The sequence below is a fragment of the Barbatula barbatula genome (assembly GCF_947034865.1).
Source record: "Barbatula barbatula genome assembly, chromosome: 22".
Lineage (NCBI taxonomy): Eukaryota > Metazoa > Chordata > Actinopteri > Cypriniformes > Nemacheilidae > Barbatula > Barbatula barbatula.
In genome coordinates, this window is record NC_136785.1 from 4659677 (window position 1) to 4683182 (window position 23506).

At 39.0% G+C, this 23506-nt stretch overlaps 1 protein-coding gene across 1 annotated transcript in view; it reads right to left on the reverse strand.

The window, feature by feature from the left end:
* Positions 1-2890: 2890 nt before the first annotated feature.
* The window catches only part of whrna (whirlin a), a gene marked incomplete at both ends in the record, with an annotated part of 60629 nt that continues 40013 nt past the window's right edge, over positions 2891-23506 (reverse strand). The window contains 10 exons of the mRNA XM_079486759.1: positions 2891-3073; positions 6328-6450; positions 7501-7655; positions 8068-8560; positions 10561-10632; positions 13284-13316; positions 14175-14384; positions 15010-15222; positions 21597-21633; positions 22902-23110. Coding sequence (XP_079342885.1) covers positions 2891-3073; positions 6328-6450; positions 7501-7655; positions 8068-8560; positions 10561-10632; positions 13284-13316; positions 14175-14384; positions 15010-15222; positions 21597-21633; positions 22902-23110 — 1728 coding nt within the window. The remainder of the gene's footprint in view (positions 3074-6327; positions 6451-7500; positions 7656-8067; positions 8561-10560; positions 10633-13283; positions 13317-14174; positions 14385-15009; positions 15223-21596; positions 21634-22901; positions 23111-23506) is intronic.

Below are 23506 nucleotides of genomic sequence, written 5' to 3' on the forward strand. Positions count from 1 at the left end.
GAGCAGAGATGAAGGGTCTCATCTTGTTTAGAGACTTCCTCGGACACATTAATAAAGTAACATCGATCAAATGTTGACAAAACGTTCTTTTAACGTTACCGCAACGTTACCGTTTTTGACAGTTTAAGAGAACTTTACCACAGCACTAGACATTAGTTTTAAGAACGTTCCCTGTTAGGTTTCAAACTTTCTAATGTGGAACAAACGGTAAGTTTGTCCACATCTGAAGGTCGGCACTGTCAGACATGCTTTGTTTTCTGTATTCTGTCCACCTATAAAACAAAAGCTCTGTGGGTCCACACACACACTTGTGACAGAACTGCTTTCCATTTCAAGAGACGCATCGGTGGGATGAGATACTCTTGCAAAGATCTCTCTCTTTCTTTGGCTTCAGATGTCTTTCATACCCAATCCCTTTTTTGCATTCTGTGAATGTTCTGCATCGGTGGGGGCGAGCTTTCAGGAAACGCTCTTACAAAGGAGGACAGATCATACAGAGAAAAGGATGTTTTTACTTTTCTTTGCTTCTTTTAGACAAGTGGATGGAATCTTAACATAAACCCAGGAGTGGGGAATAAAACATGTGGATCAACAGAACATGGAATGAACAAAACAAACAAGTGAACAGCAAATCCATTAGATTTGTTAGATGCAACACCCTTCCAGCAAAGTGGCTGGATCATTCAGACTTACCAGTCTGTTTATAGTCTTTTCTCTGAGCACCATAAACATAGAAAGGAAAAGAGGTCAGGATGATATTATCAACCTGTTACAAATGATTTTCTTAAAATATATTGATATAGCATATATACACTTTTCAGATTTCTCTATTCAGAGCTAATAACATGTGTTTCTAGAACATTCAAAATGGGGGCATGTGAGATCTAGATGGTCTTTCAATGTAGGTTTGGTTGGCCAAAAACAACCCGTGTGCTTGCACTAGTCAATATTTTAAAGCCTAAGGAGAGATTGACAGCATGTTCTCATTCAGGTGGCTCTTTCACACTCACACACCCACTTCAGGTTGTGGGACTGTTTGACATCACACCCTGCCTCTGCATTCAAAAACACACTCACGCATTACAATAACACCATTTCTCAATTTCCTTTCCCACTTGATACATTTTAAAAAACGACTGACGCATTGTTGCTTTGTGCCACCACCTTTGTTGAATCCGCTGATCAGATTCCTCAGCGAAGAGCCGAACTTTTCATTAGTTTTAATAGCTGCTCATCTCTGATTGCCATGTCTTGATTCACTACTCCTAATTGAAAAAGTGTCTCCTCCTCATTTTCTCGAAATCTAAATGATGGATTTTTCTTTCTAAGTATCATCACACTGTAGGCCAGTTTTCAAAGGCTTTTAAAAAAACTGACTGTTCCGATCCCAGTGAGGTGCCTTCCTGTTAATATAGGCATCTTAAGTGAAACCCAACACAAAAAGTGGAAGTGCTTTACATGAAGTACAGGCCAGGAGACTCGACATACGATTACATTTGGTGTTTGCGTGTTGCTACCGTAACCATTGATAATGCAATCATCTCAAAAATTCACAGTAGACAAATCGTGTATGAAATAGATTTGTAATTAGATTCAACAATTTTTAATTTACGCTCTTTGCTACAGAGTGAATAACAACAAAGTCCCTCTAAGGGCCGTCATATCTGCAACGTCTCCGGGTGCCTATTTCAGTCATACCAGACCAACGGTGTGTCCCAATCCTAAACTATATTCGAAATAGATTTAGTATGTTTCAAACCATAGTATGCTCAAAATAGTATTTTCAAAATACCCGGATGGTCTACTGTTTCTGGTTAAAATTCAAAGTGTGGATCCACGGACACACAAACGGCTGATATTACCCACAACTCACCTCCAGTAGGCGGAGTTTAGTGACGCTTGACTGGATAAATGTAATTAAATTAGAGATGCTTTGCTGAATTAATAAATTTAAGAATACAGTAAACATTACAAAAGAAACAATGAATAAAGAAGAATAAAGAAGTTCTGTATTTTGATGTTTAGTGACAATTATAGATCACAGTGTCTGTTTTGCATTAGTACGTCCCAGTGCATGCATACTGTTTTGCTAAATGCGCTGAAATGTCCTCTATATACTTTTCCATAACACAAGTGCATCCTAAAACATTGTCTATTTAGCTCACCGGTTTTGGAACAGAGCTGTTGTTTCTAGCAGTTTTTGTCCCAGTGGTTAATTGCCACAATTTGGTAAATACCGCATGATGTGATCAACTGCAAAACAACACAAACAATAATCAAAAATGAAAACCAACTGACTATCTAAAAAGGCAAGAAGGACAGATGTCTCAGCAATTCTGTCCACAAATAGCGTTTCTGTAGAGAGAAGAATTGTAGAGGTAATCACTATTTACTATGAGCAATCTAAGTCCACCTCTTAACCTTTAAATATATATATATATACTTTAAATACATTTCTTATAAAATAGCTACTACTTAAAAAACTGTTCCTTTCGTCTCCACACAAATCCTGAAACCTAGAGATGCTGGATCTGTTCCCCACACATCAAAAGATCAAAGCTCCATTTTCAAGAGCCTCTCGCCGTATTTCGGTCAGGTGACGAACTTTCAATACAGCGGCTGATAAAGAATAAACCCAGATGAATTCATTTTATAGAACAAACTGGCCAGAAAAACCTGAACTTTTGCTCTGTCCTGGCATTTTAGTATGAAAGGTCAACACCGTGCAGGATGGCCTTTCGAACGCTGTCTGCTGTCAAACATCACAGAGAACGACGACTGGAAGTCTATTACGTAACAGGATTCTGGGGTTAATCGTGGCAAGACGTGTCGCTGGGACCCAGAGCTCTTTAATGATACAGGAGGAGAGCATCACGGGGACCGTTGGGTCCTATAGAGCCACATTTAACTCTGTGATCAAGAAGTCAATGTAGTCTTTCTCTTTGGCTTTAAAGGCCTCGGCAATGAGACGTGCAGCCTCCCGATGTTCCTTTCCTCGAAGTGACACTCCATTTACCTCTAGGATTACTTGGCCCACCTTCAGTTGTCCAGAGTTATGGGCGGAACCACCTCTCTGTTAGATGAGAAAGAGAGATCACAGTTTTAGGTACTTTGAAAGTGACAAGGGTGAGGCTATTAATATTAAAATTCAGTATAAATATCTCCTGAAGAGTAGCTAATTTACTGTCATATTTTATTTAAACCACAGACAATGTTTACGTGCAAACGGCGCTTGACGAGTGCTAATCGTAATGTCGATAGTGAGATCCATTGTTAGAGTAGAGTTGTCTCTTGATAGAAAGTTAGATTGATTCCCTCGGGTTAAAACATTTATGGAATTTAAATTCGGCTAAATGGATGTCATTTGTTTGCACATTTCAGCTGGGAAATAAGAAGGACATAATCAAAGTCGAAAATTAATACGTGGCTGAGTGTACACAGGTGGAGAACTGATTGATAGTTGGCTGGAAATCTAGTTTTAATCACGTCAGAGAGTTTTGGGGCAATTATCAGCTCTGAAATGAAGCTACTGACATAGCGAGTGAATATAAAATCCTGAAAATTATTAGATTATGGGAATGGTCATAAAGAAATCTCAGCCTCAGACGTCACGCACGGAGACCGTTGGCTAAACGTCTGATGCATAAGGGCACACTTTTTTGGAAACACTTCTGCACGTTCAAAGTCGTCACTTGATCGTTCAACTTTACAGGATATCCGGTAGACGTGCGTGTTCTTTAACGGACCCCCTGGAAACAACACAAAGCCGTCTGATCAAAGAAGAAAAGCTGTCGTGTTTACAACGGTTGCTGTAACAATTCATCACGATATACAAAATGCTTGACTCTTAAAAGTATGCGAGGTTCACGGCATAAATTTATGATTATTTAGTTGCTGTTAACTTTGACAAAGGGACAATTCCATGCCTCTAAACATGACGCGGCTCAAAACGTGATTGGTTGCTTTACCTGTCAGTCATATGGCCTGTTGGACGGGCCTTGGTAAAAGAAAGCAGCGATAAGTAAGATAAGAATTCTATGTGAGACTAGTCATCAAGGTACTTTATGTTAACAATGATTTCCTTGGTTCTTTGCACTAAGTTTGTTTGTGTAGAACCCATCACATGTGTGGACTTTTGCATCGCTCCTGAGACAGGATTACCTTTTTGAACTTTCTATTTTTGGATCTGAGGAATTACAATTTTTTGACTTGTGGATTTACTACCTTTTGACTTTGTGTATTTGTTTCCCCAGCCTTGTGGAACTACTATTGTTTGCCCTTGGGCATTTAGCCTTTTGATAATCTGATCTACTGAACCTGCTGTGTCTGCCTTATCTTCTGGGTGCCACCTCTCCTACCGTGATGTAGTGATTGTTTCTCACACCAGAGACACGAGTTCGAGCCCCGTTCCTGACAGTCATAGACTCAAAACTAACTTTCAGAAATAGTATGAAGTGAGGCAATACAAATGTAATTGAGCAAATTACCAACTGTTAACTTTGTGGTGTTCTAACGAAAGATATTTCCATCACTTCTCTTCTTCTCCTCATTATTATGACCTTTGTAGGATAACTTAACTTGAGCTTATTTTACACACATCCAGAGCAAAAACCATTTCTATGACACCCACATATAGAAACAAAGACTCCCACGTCAGAGACGCCTACAAAAATCTGAATTCTAAAAATCTGAATTTTACCTAAATATATTATATAATACATTATAAAATGAGCAATGTTAATAATTGCACTAAATGTTAATAATTAAAGCACAAATAACTTTATTGAAACCAATCCCATCCAAATACCACAATATTACCAGTAACACCAGAGACCCCCCTGATCATGATACCTGCAGTCATTTTGCTTCAATAAGTTCTGGTACTTTTACAACAGGTAGCAGTAAACAAATAACAAAAGGCATTTAGATCTCACAAGCACATTGTATTATTTCATACAATGGCAGAATATGACAAAAGACCAACATATTATCTCATCCGCGGCAGCTTTGTTGTCGGATTTTTAATTCAATGCTGATGAACCACCCACAGCTGGGGAATTAAAATCCACCCATGCCTGTCCATTCGCTTCCAGACACACTCGCTCTTTCATTTGCTCCCTTTGGATGTCATCCCGTGTTCATTTTCATGCAGAAATCATGACTCATCAAATTTGTTCTTATATTTTTTAAGGATTTAATGCATAACCAACGCAATGACTCTTTATTTCAGAATAATGAATTTGATAGCTGGATCTGGCTCAGTCTAGTTGTATAGATGCCTGTCTCCATTTAGAAAAATACAGTCAAAATACACGTGTAAACACACCTTTTGAGAATCTAGCAAAAATATGTACAAAATAAATTTCCGCACACTTAATTGTAAATGATAGACTTCCTCTTTATCTAACATTCACTATCTTTTCTGAGTTCTTGCTTGTTCTGTCCGTTTTCTTGCTCAATTTCCCGCCTCCTTTTAAAATAAAACGTCTTCTGTATTTCAGACTTTTATTAAGAATATGCTCACTTGATGCAATTTTATCCACCCTGTTTGTCCAGATTGGCCTTTCATAATTTCCTTTCCATGAGCAGGAGACACAGAAACACTAAAAGCTTTTCCCAGATCCTTTCACATATGCCATCCTCTCTATCCACAAATTGCACACCATCTGTGTTTCCACATTTTTGTAAAAGACAGAATCAAAGAGAAGTTTGCTGTAGGCACGGTGTCACATACAGCACCTGTTTCCTGCTCTACAGCTCAGCACAATGGGCTGTCTACAACATTTACAGCAATGAAACTGTAGCGCGCTCATTATTGAATTCACCAATGCTGCCGGAGCTTCTACAGACCTTTACGTGACTGACAGCACGCAGCTTATGATTTCAACTTCATTTTGAGTCTGTTACTGTCTTCGCAGGGTACAGAAATTATAATAGACTTTAAAACCTGGCAAACACCCAATCTGAAGAAACATACAGGGCGGTATTATTCGAATTCATATTTAGTATTGACGTGAACATTTAAATGGCAATGTGTGTGGAAGATTATGACAGAATGTTTGAATAGTGTTAAGAGAATGCATAATAAACTGGATTTTTACATTTGTTAGGGGGACTTGTTAGTGCAAAAGCACTACTATGCTGTTGCTAAAAGGATGCTATACGGTTGCTAGGGTGTTCTGGATGTTTTTTTTCTTATTGCATTTAAAGAGATAGTTTCCCCAATAATAAACATTCTGCACATTTGCCAAATGCCTAAAAATAAAAACAATACTTGCACTACTAATAAGAGCTCTGCTAGGTTAGAACCCTATATAGAAGTCTTACCTGTATGGTAACAATTCGGGGAAGAGGTTGACGTGTGTTTGCTCCGCCTTCTATTGCAATGCCCAACGTACTGGCACTTTTTACCACTCGCACCAGAGCAGAGGTCGGTTCCAACAGACCAGGCTGCAAGGCACATCATGAGAGAGATTATACGGGGGAAGATGAGCGAGATAGAGCGAGTTAAAAGAGGACAATAGAGAAGCAAATCAAAGAGAGTTACAGAATTACAGAGAACAGAGATAGCAGGAAAGACATATTTGGCTTTGATGATAGATGCTGCTTTGTGTGTGTGACTGCCTCGAATAAGGTCGCAGGACGTGGTTTAAGCCTACCCTCAAGACAAAAATATGGCGAATGAGATCTCTGTGATATCTCATTTAATATAGTGCTTCTTCTAAAAAGCAATAAGATTATACAGAAAACAACATTTCGTAGAGATACTTCCCTGAACATCGTACAACATGTCTCCTTAAAAATATCAAAAGCGGGATTACAATGTCACCGTGCTCAGATGTGCAAACCTTTCAATGCAAATCAAATGATCTGATGTATCCACATTCCCTTTTTATATTCATATCTCCAAAGGCCCCTTTATGTCTCCAAAGAAAGAAAAACGTCAATAAACAAAGATGATACTTAATACACTATAACAGGTTATCTGAGCTATGCAAGCACAACCTCCAAGCAATAAACCGTTCCTCTGAATAACCATAATGTCCTCAGAAAGCACTTTTAGTCCATTCCACAAGATCAATTGCACAGCTTGTGCATATAAGAAAGCAGAGAAGCATCTAGCTAAAAGACGGCCACCAGGAAGACAGATGTGTCTTGGTTCAGCAGAGGGAGATTGGTTTTTCAGACAGCTAAATATGAGATGAGATGAATTGGAAAAGTCAACAATGGATGAACTGAAAAGTGTATGTATGTATGTAACCATAAAAAAAGAAAAAAAGTGAAAATGAATGGTGATAACGTCACGCACTCTCAGTCACAGGGAGGGGCAGAAAACATATTTGAAGCGACAGACAAACCTCTTTTGTCATCACTCACTAATTCACACCGAAACATCACTTTAATATCATATCCCTTGTCATTAGCACTCATTTTCACACATACATACTGTTTTTTTCCTTCCTTCCTCTCTCTCTCTCTCTCTCTCTCTCTCGGTCTCACCGGTTTGGTGGATGTGTCTCGTCCATCCCGTTGGGTTCTAGTGCGAGCTGGACGTGGGCTGCTGTCCTTACTAACACGTCCGGATTCAGCGATGTCCACACCGCTGTCTTCACTAAGGGTCTGTCCACTGTCTGAGAGATGAGATAATGTCCCACCTACAGCAGATGGAAAATCATCACATTGTTTCCAAATACATAAATGCAAGGTTTGACTGAAGGAACAGTACAATCAGTAATAAAAGTTTTGTGTTTTTATTTCATGCTGGTAGAAAGAGAAAACCTTCACAAAAGTCTGCTCGTTTTTTTATGTACACCATAATGATCATTGATTTTCCTTGAGCTGTTTAAATCTTTCTGTAAAACGTCACATTTTGTTCATATTTTGTATTCCGATGAAGAAAATAAGAGCATGAGCTTTTGGAAAAAAAATTGTGTAATCTATTCTGCTAAAATGTATGTGTGTACCCTTTTAGACACTGAGAATCAGTTTTAGCCATTAAATGAATTCTAATAACTAGGAAAATATTTGACAGCTGTTTAATGTAATATTAAAGTTCTTTGAACTTACCTCGTGCCTGCGGCAGCGGTCGCACCTCATTCACATCCGGCTCTGAATTAGGCATGTGTACCTCCACCATGACAAAATGCTGATTGGATGCTGGAGAGGAAGGGGCAGGCTTATCGTGGCATGGCGGTGGGGGTCCAGGGGGTGCGGGAACACTGGGGGCGGGCGGTGGAACCGACTGGGTTTGGATAGACGGTTTTACTTTGCTAGGAGACTGGACCCGGGGGAAAGGCCCGATAGGGTGCTGGCTCACCATTGACAGCTGAGATACCGGTACGTCAATTTTGGGGGCTTCAGGGGGAGAACTGTGCGGTTTGGGGTGCTTTAGTTCTTTAGTCAGGGTGCGGGAAGGGGCGGTGAAGTATAAGCCCGATTGGGACGAGGTGGAAGATGGTCGTTTACAAAGCGTGGCCTTTCTACTGGGACGGCGTGGGACCCCTGGGGGAGGAGGTGGTTTAAAGGAGGGAGGGGAATCTGAGACGGATTGTACCTCATCCTAGGATGAAAGAGGAGAGCATTATGATGTCATCATTTATCATTACATACTTAAAGATCATTAAAGCATGTTGAGAGGGTTGGAAATATGATCATAACTTACAACGCACCTTATTCACACTCACACCATTTGGCACACATAAAAAAGGTACCCATAATTCACAGCTTTGAAAACTCAAACTCAGACAACAAGTAGGCAAAAAACGCGAGAGGAAAAAAAAGGGAAATGAACAAATTAAGGCTGAACGAGGTGAGCAGAAGCTAGATGAATGAGGGTGAGTTGGTCTGTGTGGGTTTTATCTAGGCCTGAAAATCCTCCGGAAACATTCGATTACACATGGTTGACCCATTAGCGTCTCTTTGTGTGGAATCGCCCAATAGAGCTGTTGGTGCGTGATGGGGCTTCATCAGAGTACCAACAGGAAACTCTTGGAGAAAGACCCCAATCTTCCCCGGCCATCTCGCTCACAACAGGAAGTCAACACTGATGATATCACTTTCTCTCTCTCTCTCTCTCTCTTCTCTCTCGCTCTCTCCCTCTCTCTCTCCCCAACAACTATCAGCTGTCTGTGTAGCCAAACCTTCACAACCATTTGAGACCACACTGTATTGCAATAACCATACAAATTGCCAAATACACAGTGGTCATAAATAGGCACTGATTTTCAACGGCTCTGTTCCAAAACCTGGAACTGCAGATTTCGAAGTGTAAAGTGCTAAAGACACCAGAAAAGCATTGCATCCTTCACAAAGTATTAAATCTCGAAATGCATTGCATCAAGCTCAGTGATCAATTATATTTCAAGTGTAAAAACTTTTAAATCTCACCCAAAATGTTTGTTTAATATATTCTGCATAAAATGCTTTCTGTATGATGGAGGTTGCTATGTAAAGCTTTCATGTCATTTAGGGTGCAGACACAGAAGGCTGGTACACTGTACAAATATCTTATTTACATTTATTGACTATTTACTCAAATTGTCTTTACGGGTTTAAATGATATTATACACCTTGACAAAAAATATAATCAAGGATCAATGTGATTTAATATAAAATTACACAATATTTTTGGTCCAAACACCATTTTGTTCATGTCCCACAGCTCTGGTCACAAGATGTTAAGATACGTAAAAAAGCAAATTGAACTACATTTTTACATAATTTCAAATGGAATTGTTTAATATACATGTTAATTTACAGCATCTTACATCCGTATTATTTACTGATCATTTTTAGGATTCTTTTAAGTAAACCTGCCTGTCCCACACTTTTGAGTCCTTACCGCAACTTAGAGAAAAAGCTTTTATTATGAAATTTTTCAAACAGGTCTAGTTTCTATTAAAACAGAAATGAGCACCTAAGTACATTGCTGACAGATTAGGCAACCTCACTCACAAGATCCCAAAATATAAAGTAAATATCATCTTTTATGTATCAGTTTTTAGTGTGTGTCCTTACCCTACATCTTAGTAATTCTGTCCTTTGAACTACAATTTAAAAATAAATGTATGTTACCGTTTAATTCATGTATATTAAGATGCTACGAGTCAAAACTAATGTAGTAGACCTAGCTGGCTGCCAATTGTGCAATATTAGCAAAAATGTCATTTCCGCAACATGTCTTTACCACAGCACATTTTAAAGTTTTTCTGTACACACAGGTTTCTTCAATGAAATTGGCTTTACGAGCAACTTAAAATTAAATGATATTAAACTTTTTATATTATACTTAAAAAGTATTGAAAAGTCAAAGTTCAACCAATTTTAACTTTATTTTATAAATCAATTTACTTGGATTTGATTCAACTTAAAAAAAATTAAAGGCAGCTTTTTTCTCTACTGTATTTTGAGTTATTTTACAGTGTACTTATAACACATTAGGTTGTAGAACTCAGAGTGTCCAATGCCACTTCAATGCAATTTTCTCAATTCTGCATCTGCAGACTCCACCACTCTCTCCCTCTTTTATCATTTTCGACCTTCTCATATGGAGGGGCTTACCAGAGACACGTCAGGCAGGGCGTTGCTCTGCTCCAGAGACTGTTCCCCGTTGTTCTCCGCCGTACTGTCGTTCTGGAAGAGACAAAACAAAAGAGAGACAAAGAAACAATAAACAAACAAAAAACACAGCTGTGCACTTATACCCAAAACAAATGTTTGTTCCAGATTGCATTTCGTTAAGGGCCCATTTCACATAGACTGGCATCAAACCATGATTGCATTTACAGTCCTGCAGTTCAATCTCGCAGCCGGTCTCATTTCCTGTCACACACACACACACAGACATCACACTGAGAGCATGAAAAGTCCTGATGGGCGGCTTTGTGATTCAACGCTGAGGGTTGGTTGCGTTCAGACCTGTGATTTACCTCATTAAACCCCCCCCCACCGAAACAAAAGCCTCATCAATTCACTTTATTTGCTTGCTCACCACTTACAAAGGGAGGCTCATGGGCTCATTTGTTAGCAGCTAGACAGGAAAATCTTACTTTGCGTATGTTTGTTGGCAGGTATTTATGTGGGTGTAGGTCATTCTGGTAATAGTTTGATGTATTCATGTTAGTAAGAGGAGATTTCATAATTCTCAAAGGCCGCCTCTGGAGTTTAGAGATTTTATTTGGCAACAATAATGCAGCTACATTAAAAGTGTATCTGGCAAGGACTGCAGCAGGATCAATGACAAAATACATTGCTTTTAAAGTGTATACAAAACTTCAACATCACATGTGTTAGCAGGCGAAGGGTGTGTGAGAAAATTGCTTACTACTATCTGAATTGTTACCTTTGTGAAAATGTATATCGGCTCATGACATCTCTTAAAGGGACAGTTCACCCAACAATACAATTTTGTCATGTCTCAAGTTATTCCAAACCTGTAGGCCAATACATTTCTTCGTTCTGTTAAACACAGAGTGAGATTTAGCACCATAGAAGGAAACATTTTGAGATACTGTATATTTTTCTGTTCTGTTGAACACAAAATGAGATATTTTGAAGAATTTAGGAAAACAAACCGCCCTGGGGCACCTTTGACTACCCTTTTATTTTTTCGACTATGGCAGTCGAAGATGCCTAAGAAATCTCAGCTGCTAACATTTTTGTAAATATTTTTTTGTGTTTAACAGAACAAAGAAATGTATACAGATTTGCAACAACTTGAGGTTGAGTAATTCATATTCAATTCAGAATTATAAAAATTTTGTGAATATTACCTTTTATTAACAATTATTATATGATACATATTTATATAAATTTATATGAATATAAATCATTTAAAATGTAAAATGTAAAACACAGACCAGAAGTTAACTTCAGGCCAGGTGTGACCATCTATAATGCATAGAAAAACCAGCAGCTTGCAGTTATTTTACGTAGTGTTAATAGCTCTAATAAATAAATCATACGTCCTACGTCTATTTCATAATGATGTTTTTGTCCACACAAAACAGAACACAATGCAAGCGTGTGACTGGTAAAAATCCAGACATTTTACTTGGCTAGTTACATCACACCGCTGTTGACCTATGCAACAACGCCAGCTGGACACGCTTTTCCATCCCTTCCATCCTCTCTTCAAACTAAAGCCGACATCCATATCTCAGAGAACCGTGCACAGCGCTGGCCCAAGTCTTCCGCCATCCCACAATTCCCTGCTGTGCTCTACTGGAGCATAAACGAGGATGGTCTCCCTGAGAGGTATTTTTTGGCTGTCAGGGGGGACTTATCGTCTGTGACAGCTCCGCGTAAGGCTGATGAGGTGCTGTATCGTCGCACGAGTCCCCGGGCGAACGTTTCACCAGCGGAGATCTGCAGGGCAACTGCTGCTACTTGTAATTACTGAAGCCAGAACTGGCAGGCTTACAATAACACCAATCCACAGAGGAGGACCACAAACAAAGCTTGCATACAAATACCATTGCTCGAACGCGCTCGCTCATTTCCAAAGTGCTCGGGCGCGCTCGCACTCTCTGAAATGACCCGTGATGGAGATATGCAAAGTCACAGGTGACACGTCTTTGATTTGCGATGCTGTCAGATCACTGCAACCCACACGTACACACGCAGACAGACAAGGAGTGAGTCATTCTAACATGGGTCAATCCACGAAGAGAATGTAGAGTTGATTACATCACTGTTTGTTTGAGTGTGTGTTTATGCAAAAGACAGATTCAAGCCCACACCACAGAAAGATCACTTCATATTACGCACCCTTACAGTTCACCACAGTAACCATAATTTTGACCATAATTACTATGTTTTTTATTACTAGTAATGTAAAACTAAAACCTTGACATTTACTTAAAGTCTTAAACTGAAGAAATTTACATCATTTACTCGACCTCTTGTCATTTCAAACCAGTATCAATTTATTTCTTCCGCAGATAAGAGATTTTGACAAAGGTTGTTAACTGGCACATGAGTTTAACATTTTTTGTTGTGTCACGAACCACCAGGGGTCTCTTCAAGTACCAATAGTGGTACACGTACCACAGTTTGATAACCACTGGTCTATACCATAGAAGTGAATGGGTGCCAGTGCTGTTTGGTTACCAACTCCCTTCAAAATATATTTAGTGTTCTGGGAAAGAAAGAAAGTCATACGGATTTGAAAAGCAATCGTTTTTTATGGTGAAACGGCATAACATTCTGCATTGTATTTTGGTGGCCACTATGTTTACTATGATCAGTTTTTGTAAGGGTGAGTGACAAGTTGCCAAACCTACCTCCATCATGTCTATGAGCCAGAGCAGTCTTTCCTGTTTTATTGAGAGGGAATTGGGTGTTAAACTCTATCTGTCATTTACACTGTTTATAAATCTGTCAGGAAAAACGTATCCGTCGGTCAAAGCAACATCACACACCACTGAGAGAGTTACGCTCTTATCTAAACCTCTACACTGTCAAAAAGAGACTTGAGTGAGAAGCGCCTAGACAAAGCAAGACAGACAGACAGAGAAACAAGCATTTGCCAGAAAGGACAAAAGCCGTTTCCCTCAGCAACAATCTACAACGATTCATCTTATCTCACAGGAATCGGCACACATACGACTCTTTTGTGCCCAAATTGTCCACCAATTTTGTAAAACTGTCCAGACATAAACATCAATGTCTTCCACTCAGTCCTCACAGCAACACGCATCTAAACACTTCTTGTTTCCTGAAATGACAAATACAGACGTTCACGCCATCCACAGCCTTTACACCATAAAACACACACGCGTGAATTGACTAAGTAACAGCAGCACTTTTGCATGCATTTCAGTGCACAATTTAGGCACCCAAGATCTAACATAATCGCATTGAAATAGCATATCCAAATTAACTCATTCTTATTCTTCACAATGCAAATACTTCACCTTCCCATGTAAATTAGGTTTAAAGTTTGATGGACCGCTGCACCCCCCACAACTGCATTCAGCACCCACCAATATCAGAAATTATATCATGCAAATTGCATTCATGCTGTTACCTGATTTATTCAATTAATATATTGAATTGGGGGCAGACTAACACTGACAACGCATGCAAATAAACAACGATATTGCCGTCGTAATTTATTCTTAGTGAACTCCCCGTTTTATATTTTAACACACACAGTGTTTATGCCCTCTTACCCTTGCGGAGCTGAGGGTCGTGTTGGTCATAAAGCTGGCTGAGGAGGAGGCCAGAGTGTCGGGGTAAGACACCATCGAGAATGAATCGTGGAAGCCAGCTCCTCCCTGTCTAGCTTTCAGAGCTTCAATCTCTCGCCTTAGGACCAGCCCATCAAACTTCTCCACATCCTGAGGGGTCACAATCCCCCTAACTTCAGACAGCAGAGAAAACTGCAAAAAACATATGCGAAGACATTCAGAGTTGTGAATGTGACTGTGCTCCTGTGTGATATACAGCCTGGGGATGCACAATAAATGATCAGTCATATTGTGCCATTTTTTTCATAAATCATGTTTTATTATGTTATCATGGGTGTTAGTAAGCTGTATTCTTTGGTTACTATGGCTTAAATAAAAACAAACCAACCGCAGTTTGATTGATATTAATTGGAATACAAAAGGTTTTTGGACCAACCAAACCAAACTCTTCATATTTTTAAATATAAATATAATGTGATATATAATATGAGGCTAATCGTGTATTAAACAATATACAAAAGGCAAAATGTGTAATGCATCATTATAATCTTTATTAATAATATAATAATAAAGCAACTAAATAAATGAAATTCAATATAAGTCTCTGTGGAAAAAATCTATAAACTGTAGTAAATATTTGGCCTACTTACAGCTGTCAACACATGATGGGATAAGGGAAATATTTGTAACGTGTAAACATTCACACTTCACATTTTTACATTTAAATTATGAAAGGTAAACAGGGCTCTATAAAAGGTAGAACACATATTTTTATTTCACACACACACACACACACACACACACGACATAAGTTCACCTTGGCGTGTGTATTGAATAATTCAAAGAGTGCAATTACGAGCTGCTCAACCCCAATGTGACCATCTCGATACTCCTGGATGTAGTAACCCATCGTCTGCCTCTCCTGTTCGGTCAACAGATGTCTGGCCTGTTCCTCCAGCATCGCCCGGCTCTGGTTCACCAAACTGGACAGAGTGACCTGAGAACCTGCAACACCTTTATAAAAACCAGCCTGAAACAGAAATAAAGAGAGAGACAGCGAGACAGCATTGAGCATCGAGTTATATGTTAAATGAGTGGATATATAGACAAGATTAAAAAAACAACACTAAAAATCGAAATATTTTAGTGCAGACTAATATTTAGCTCCACACGCCTGTGGTTCATTAAACCCCAAGGCAAACATCTTGAATGTTAAATCATTTTACAAATGAGAACATCAGTAGATAAGCCCGATACATTTATGCTTTCATAATTCGTATCTCCATAAAGCAGAGTAGAAGATGTTAGAGCAGACACTCTCTCACCCTCTTACTCATGTTTCAGGCTCTCTCATCGAGAGCTTCTTTTCCTTTAATTAATCTCTAAATCAAAAAGCACTGCTTCAATTACCCCGAGCATTGATCAGTGTTGCTCAAAAACAGCTCTCCAGCCCAAGAGTGACATCTACAAATGGAAAAATACACGACAAACCACCTAACTTTCATATAGTTTACTCAAAAATAAAAATCTTGTCATACTTCATGTACCCTCATGTGATTTAAAACCTGCATATGACTCTTTCTGTTGAAAGAAGACATTTCAAGAAATGTTTCAGTGGTTTCGTGTCTACATAATGAAAGTCAACAGGGCCAATGTTGTTTGGTTACCAGCATTCGCCAACCTATGTTCTTTGTTTGGTGACCGGTCTATTCTTATTGGTTGGAGACGTGTTATTTGTATCCGATTTGCAGATGCACCCAAGCAGCACTAGTGTCTATGCTATCAAACAGTCAAAAGACACAAGCCTTTGAACCGAGCTCGATCAATACAGAGAGAGACTAGAGAAAGGAGAGCGAATGCTGATCGTGTCTGCAACGACCTGAACTTTTCACGCCCTTGTTCTTTTCACACTCCCTACAAAGCTTCCTGGTTAAATTCTGGAACAGGTAGATAACCATACAGAAGAACACTCCAACAGGAACTAATGCTTTTGGTTGCTTTGTATGGCAGACCATTTATTGTTTCTGAGGAAAAGACCTGAATGGTCCCGGACTGTTGGGCAAATGTCCTTCACTGGACAGTGAAGAATAGCGGGCCAGTGTAAAAAGCTTAGCTATATTTGCAAATGAAAGCAAGAAAAAGTGATAAGAGGAAGAAAGGAAGATCTTAGAAGCTAAAGTGCTGCACGCATTAAGTACAAGGAGTGCTAGACTTATTTAACGGCATTTATTCTTTATAAGAACAGAGGATGTGTTCCAGACAAAACCCCAACATGTTTCATTGCCACACTCATGAACTGATATACAACCTTATCATGGAGATGAGGTTCTTATTCAGTGAGAAAACATAGCTGATGAATTTGATTCTTTAAGACATCTTGATGGGAATCAGTCAGTATTTTTGATGCAGGGCACAGAAATTACAGTCGTGTCTCTCCTGTGAATTTGAATAGAGCTCAAATGAGACAATTTAGCCTTAGATTGAGCTTTATCTGAAGAAAAAAGAGATTATTCAACAATGGCTGATGCATTTTATTTTAAATGAAACAGAACAGAAACATCTAAAAATGGGGAAATTTAGTTTCAGCAAATTGTGACTGCGGATAAGTGTGAATAAGTAAAAGTAAAACGTTAGTTAAACGACAAACTATAGAACTAACAAAAAATGGCTACTACTACGATTAAAACAAAAGTAAAATCTCAAATAAAAAATGATCTGTAGGGGAATTGCATTGAACTTGAATACGTTAATACGTTTAAATCAAAAAGAATCTGTGCAAGAAATCAAATCTGAGACTAAATCATCTGAATGAACCGAATCACTAGAATGAATCAGACCTAGATATTTAGGGCCCATTATCGGGAACCCATCAGAAAACCAGAAAAGTACTTAAATGACAGCAATCTTTTGAATCCCTATTTAATTAATTTGAATATCTTAAATGCAACTTTTGACATCCTGGTCTTTGATCTATTCTTTTATATTTGATCTATTCATTTTCACCATTTGCATACAAAAGAAGCACTGCATAAAACCATTTCTAAACCGTAATTAAAACTAAAACGATAATGAATTTGCTAACTTTTTTAAATGTCACATTACCCGACCTCCTAAAATATAAAACCAAAGGCGATAAGGCACATAAACAGATGATTAACATGTTATTAAAATGACATGTGTTTGGACTGAGGGGCATCTGCCACAAGCAGGGAGGCGTTTCAATACACTGATCACCAAAATACAGACAGTAACTAACAATGCCTTTCAAATTTCTTTCTCAGACTATTGCACACTGTATTACTGCTGCTTCAGCTCATCATGAGACCCACCGTTGAAACCGAAGCTTAATTTCCCCTCCCGAGCTACATCGAGTCTTGTGCATGGAAGATCACGTCTCTCGCAAAAAGCCGATTTTAAGATCTAAGACCTCTTTCAGAACAGTGGCAGAGCGGAGCAGTCGATAGCTGATGCGCTCAGGGCTCACAGGAGATAAACTGTCTGAGATAAGCAAGCTTTCTTCTACACAGGCCAAAGCAAACATCAAAACATCCTGTGAGTGCAAAAGTTACATTTCACATGGTGCTGCGGGCTCTGTAACTCAGAAGAAGGTTTGGCTCGAAGGAAAATGTACGTTGATGGTTTATTTTTGTATTTAAAAGGTAAAGTGTGTTATTTTATTAATGGTAAAATTAGTTATCCAGTTTAAGGTGCAAACATGATTATAAGTTAAGCTACATTTCTTACGTGATTTAGTTTTTTATTTTTTAAGTCGGGAAAGCGGATTAGACTAGAATATATAAATACACAAAAAGGAATCATAACACACCTCTGTGCAGGGAATCAAATCTGCGACTGAATCATCTGAATGAACCGAATGAATCAAATCAGAAGAAAAGATCTTACTAACACTTTTACTCCTTTCTGAAATAAAAAGATTTACAAAAAATATGATATGAATTGAATTTGTTATAAATTGTAATATCATTAATTTCAACTTGGGACTTTTTGGCCTGTGTAGAGGAAAGCTTACTGATTTTGAGTTATATGTAGGTCACCAATATTCATAAATGTTTTAATTCTCTCAGTGCTCTAAGGTTAATTTTATTGTGTCGTCAACTTGTTTGAGACCACAGAATTGAAATAGATTACGAATCTGCATTGTGTTGGCAAAGAGGGGTCGCCTTTAAAAAAGCCTTTCTCAACTGTACAGAGACCTCGCGTCAGGCAATGGAAGCAAGTGCTTTGCTCAGCAAAGACTCCACAAGGTCACTCAGCAAGAAATTCTGGCACAAAACTTCATAGCAGAACAACTTCAGAGGCTAAATCATCATAAGAGTAAAAGATAAGGGGAGAATTTGCACCGCTCTTTCATCCGGCTGACAGCGAGACCCTCAGAGTCCGAAAAGAGTAAAGTTGAGACCCCACATTGTTGTACGACTCATTTATATTTCATGAGCTGAGTTAGTGTTAAACGAAGCGGAAAGCTTAAAACACAACCAGACGTAAATCCAATCTCAACGTCTGAATCCGAAATGAGCTTCAACTTAAGCAAATGCTACAGTGATAAGCACAAAATGTTTATGCTGATGGTGTACGAGCTGAAACATTTCTGAGCTAAAATATGTCGTTTTCCTAATAAAAACATCATCATTTTCTCCAGTGAAACGCTTATCTATCTCGTGAGTCGTGACTGACCTACAATTAATAAATGCTCCTCCTGCTGAGCTGGCTGCAATTTCTTTCTCAATGATATACGTATTTGCAGGGAGCGTTAAATGTTTACTGATGAAAACATAATGAGGCATTATATGAGTATCAATATATTTGCCTGACTTGTTCTACGATCCAACGCAGGAAAATCTTCCCGGAGAACTGCAAGGTGTAAATAAATCCGCTCTATTTACTCACTCTCAAGTTTTTCAAAATCTGTTCAGATGTTTTGCTCCCTTGAACACCGAGAAAGATATTTTGAAGAATGCTTGTAACCGAACAGTTCTTGGCCATCATTGACTACCATAGAATAAAAATGCTTTATAGATTTCTTTGTTCCGCTGAACACAAAAAAGATCATTTGAAAGCAAACCTCATCAAAACAAAGAAATGTATACAGATTTGTAGGGTGAGTGAATTATGACACAATTTTATTTTCGGGTGAACTGTGCCTTTATGATGAAACTCAAGCGATTATGAGGTTATTAACCATAATTGTAATGTTTTTACGCTGGAACTCAATAATTTATGAGTGTCTAGATATAATAAGATGTTTATGTCTATATATCTGGAATGATTAATGGCTGACCGTGCTTTTCTAGCAAAAAAAACTCCTCTGAAGTAATTTGGAGCCGCGGCTCTTTGGGATGCAAAACGAGCCGCTGCAAAAAGCTCATAGCCCACAGACACGTCCAGGCCAGACACTCTATCTCACAGTGTCCTTTAGACCCACTGTATCCAATATTCAGCCCTTCTGTATTAAACAAGAGCTCACGCTTTGCTGGAGCTTTATTGGAAACCATTGTTTTGTTCATAAACCTCAGCTAACAGCAGCGGACCTTGTAAAAGCCACATCATCAGGTCACCTTGCACCTTATTCTTTCTTCACACTCTCAGCATCTCTTTCCTATATGTATCTACATTTAGTATTTTTTTTCTTTATTTTACACTTTTAGTATACAGTACAGTTACACCCTCTCTCTATTTTGCTCTCATATTCTTTCTTGTCAACCTGTCCAATTCGCGCGCACGCACGCACGCACACACACAGTGACGGGTAAGAATGTTAAGTGTATATGTCTTTGTGGAAACCAGCGCATGAATACAAATCACCGTGGATAGCGTGTGCCCAGGGGATCAAAGACTCTTGACAATGACTACCTGACATCCCTTTTAGCCGTTGATATAAAGTGACGCTACTCTAACCAAGATGGCAATTTACAGCGATGCCACCTTTTTCTTTCATCTCTTCTCGTCTATCTCTGGCCCTCGTGTCTTTCACTTCACCTTTCCCTACCTGTTCACCTCATTACGTCCCTCGGCTCTTTTTGTGGCCGCCGGACGGAGCGAGACGCACAAGAAGAGGTTTCTAGCAAGTGTCAGAGCTAGAGTCTATCTGTGCATATTTCATTTAAGCAACGCTGGCGTGTAATTCACCCTGTTCCCGTATCAACCTTATGTGTTATCAATAGCGATGGAACCAAATATGCAGAGATTCTTTTGCTCATCAAAGCAATGCAAATGTATCGAGTTTGATCTATTATGCTGCTCAATCACTGAATTTGCATAAAGAAAATATAACTTCACTACAGAGGACAAAGAGGAAGGTATGTTTGAACATAAAAAGACCTGGAATAAAGATCCAGGAGGCTCTCGAAGAAATGCTGTACGAAGATAGATACTCAAAAGCAAATGGCCTATGAATGGGGTTAAGATGTCCTCAAGGAACAGTTCACACAAACAGTTGTCATCGCTCACTGCCAATAGTTTTCGTTTAACAGTGGAACACATAAATGTATGAAGACTGGACTGAAGCCGATGTTTTTCATGAAATTATAATGAATGGGGACTGATGATTTGAAGCTTCAGAGATTCCAAAAGGATCAATGTAGAGTATCATCCCTATGATTTATACCTTACAAAAGTGGTTCTCAAACTGGGGTCCCCAAGACGTATCCAGGGGGGGCTACAGATTCTTTGGCCTTTTATGAAATATAGAAAACTATCATTGATTTTATGCAATCAAACCTTAGAAAAATAAGACCACCAACCAAATGTTTCCTCGTTCCAGCATGGGAAAACTCAATACGTTTTTGGTTTAATTAAAACGATAAATTAGTAGATAATACGTTTTTATTTGGGGGGCCGCAAAGCGATGCACTCTACACAAAGGGGGCCAAATGAAGAAGTTTAAAAGCCACTGCCTTACAGGACAAAATTCAGGCACTACAATAACTACAAAACCTGACCAGTCAGTTTCTCTGTTTCATTGATTCGGACAGAGGTTAACAGATCACTGAAGAGGATTATCATCATGGGTGAATAATGACTTTCGGCCTGTTTCTCACACAACGCTTTTATATGCCTTCAGAAGACTAGCAAAATACCACACGAGTCATTCAAACCACTTTTACGATACTTTTGTGTCCTTGTTGAAGCTTGAAAGCTTTAGTTCTCAATCGTTGGGCAACTGGATGGCAATGACCTTCAGAACTTCTCTCCGGTCAGATGGGTTTGGAGTAAGGGCGAGTAAAAAAGGTTTTTTTGCGTAAAATTTTCTCCCATAGCCGCCTTAACACTGAGATCTGCAGAGAGCTGTTGAAGAATCAGACTCATGATCTCCCAACAAGACATCAACAGTGATCAGGTCACAGAGAGGAGAGAACATTCTGTTCCAACAAAACAAAGACTCACCTTTCCCGACGCTGACGCTCCCTGGTCCAGAGACAGTCTAGGGGAGAAAAGGTAAAAATGGAAAAATCAATATTACATATAATAAAACATTTAAATATATATTTTTGAAAAATAAATACAGTAAGGCATTACACTGCATGCAGGTAAATGTTAAATGTTGCGAAATGAGTAATTGACGAATATGTAAAGATTTATTTTTTGTGAATTACACATATAATTTTGTACATTTTAAGTATTTAAATAATATTTAATATCTTTGACGACGTAAGATTCAAGTTAATGTTCAGGGGAAAATAACGTTTAGTCACCCGATACATATTATAAAACGAAATTTATCATTTCTGTAAATTTGTCGTCATTCAAAACACATATATGACTTCTGTGGAACACAAAAGAAAGATTTTTGAGAAATGTCTCAGTGGTTTTGTGCCCATACAATACAAGTAAATGGGGTTCAATGTTGTTCAGCTACCAACATTCTTTAAGATATCTTCTGTGTTCAGTTTGGAATGACACGAGGCTGAATAAATAAATACATTTTTATTTCCGGGTGAAGTAACCCTTTGAGCCTGATACACGCACTTTGCACCACGTCAGGGTTTATTCTGTGACAACAGCAAACGCATCTCACACCCTCACAATATCGCGAGCATCAAGTAATTAAATGATCGAGGTTGGTAATAACAAAGAAAGCTTAAAACATTCCTCCGCCGGTTGTCCTTGGTTTTGGCCTAAGATCGTTCACGTTTAGCGTGATAAAAAGCTTTTTCATAAAATGCCACCTTGCATTTTTACTCTGGCATGAGACCGCAGTGCCCCAGCGCAGCTCATCAGCCAACCTCTATTAAAAAGCAGTGCTGGTGAAGGACACACCTGAGCTGTTTTACGATCCTGTTAGTCTGCTGTTCATGTGCACGCACACATGCACTCTAGAAACATATTCTCATTCTCCAAACAGGCCGTGCAAAAGATCAGCACTGTCTCTAATAATCTCAGATTTTACAGTCCTCTGAGATCAGGCAGACAGATCCGATCTTATATCAAAATGTCTCGTTTTCTTTGTTAAATAAACATTAACATCGTTGCTGTCCTGAAACCGTGTATGTCCAATTTCGCTGTTTTTCAGGAAATAGAAAAAGCACAATTTAATGATTAAATACTGTGTTGTCAAAGTTGACAAGCCCCTTTTAATATTTCTTTATTGGTTAGATATTTGCAAAACTCAGTGACAAACAAGGGTGACTAATAATATTGATTTACAATAATAAATCAGAAGAATAGCGGCGATATGTATGATATCCTCACCCTGTAACACTGCTGCTGGCAGAGCTCTCTGTGATCTGAGAGCTGGCAATCCACTTGGTCTCGCCCACCACGGTGCGGGCGTGCGGCAGTCGCCCGACATCCTTGACCGTCATCATCAGATGGTGAGAAGACTTCAGCACTCGTACAGCCTCATCATGTGGGATGCCCTGGAAACTCCGTCCGTTCACTTCAAGAATCTGATCCCCCACCTGTGGAGATGACGGGGGAAAGAGAGGAGAGGGTGGGTGGTCTGGCGCAGGTAGAGCGGGACAGCGGGTAGAGGGGGGTGGAGATGGAAACGGGGTGGTCTGGATAACCGGTCAAATATCGGTTCAATGATAAAATGGTGTTGTAGGGTCAAATGTGCGGAAAAACAGACATTATTTGAGTTAACGTAACAAATGTTTGATTTGAATATGAAAAAATGGGCATCAGACACCTACGGACAAACCCAGACACACACAGAAGAGTATGTGGACTGATGATTTTAGTTAGTAGAGTTTTGGCAGTCTCATCAGATCTATTCATACATCTTTTTACACGTTCAATCTGCACCTATTCTTTTCCCATAATCCCTTTGCTTCTTGCTCATATCCCTCAGTTTT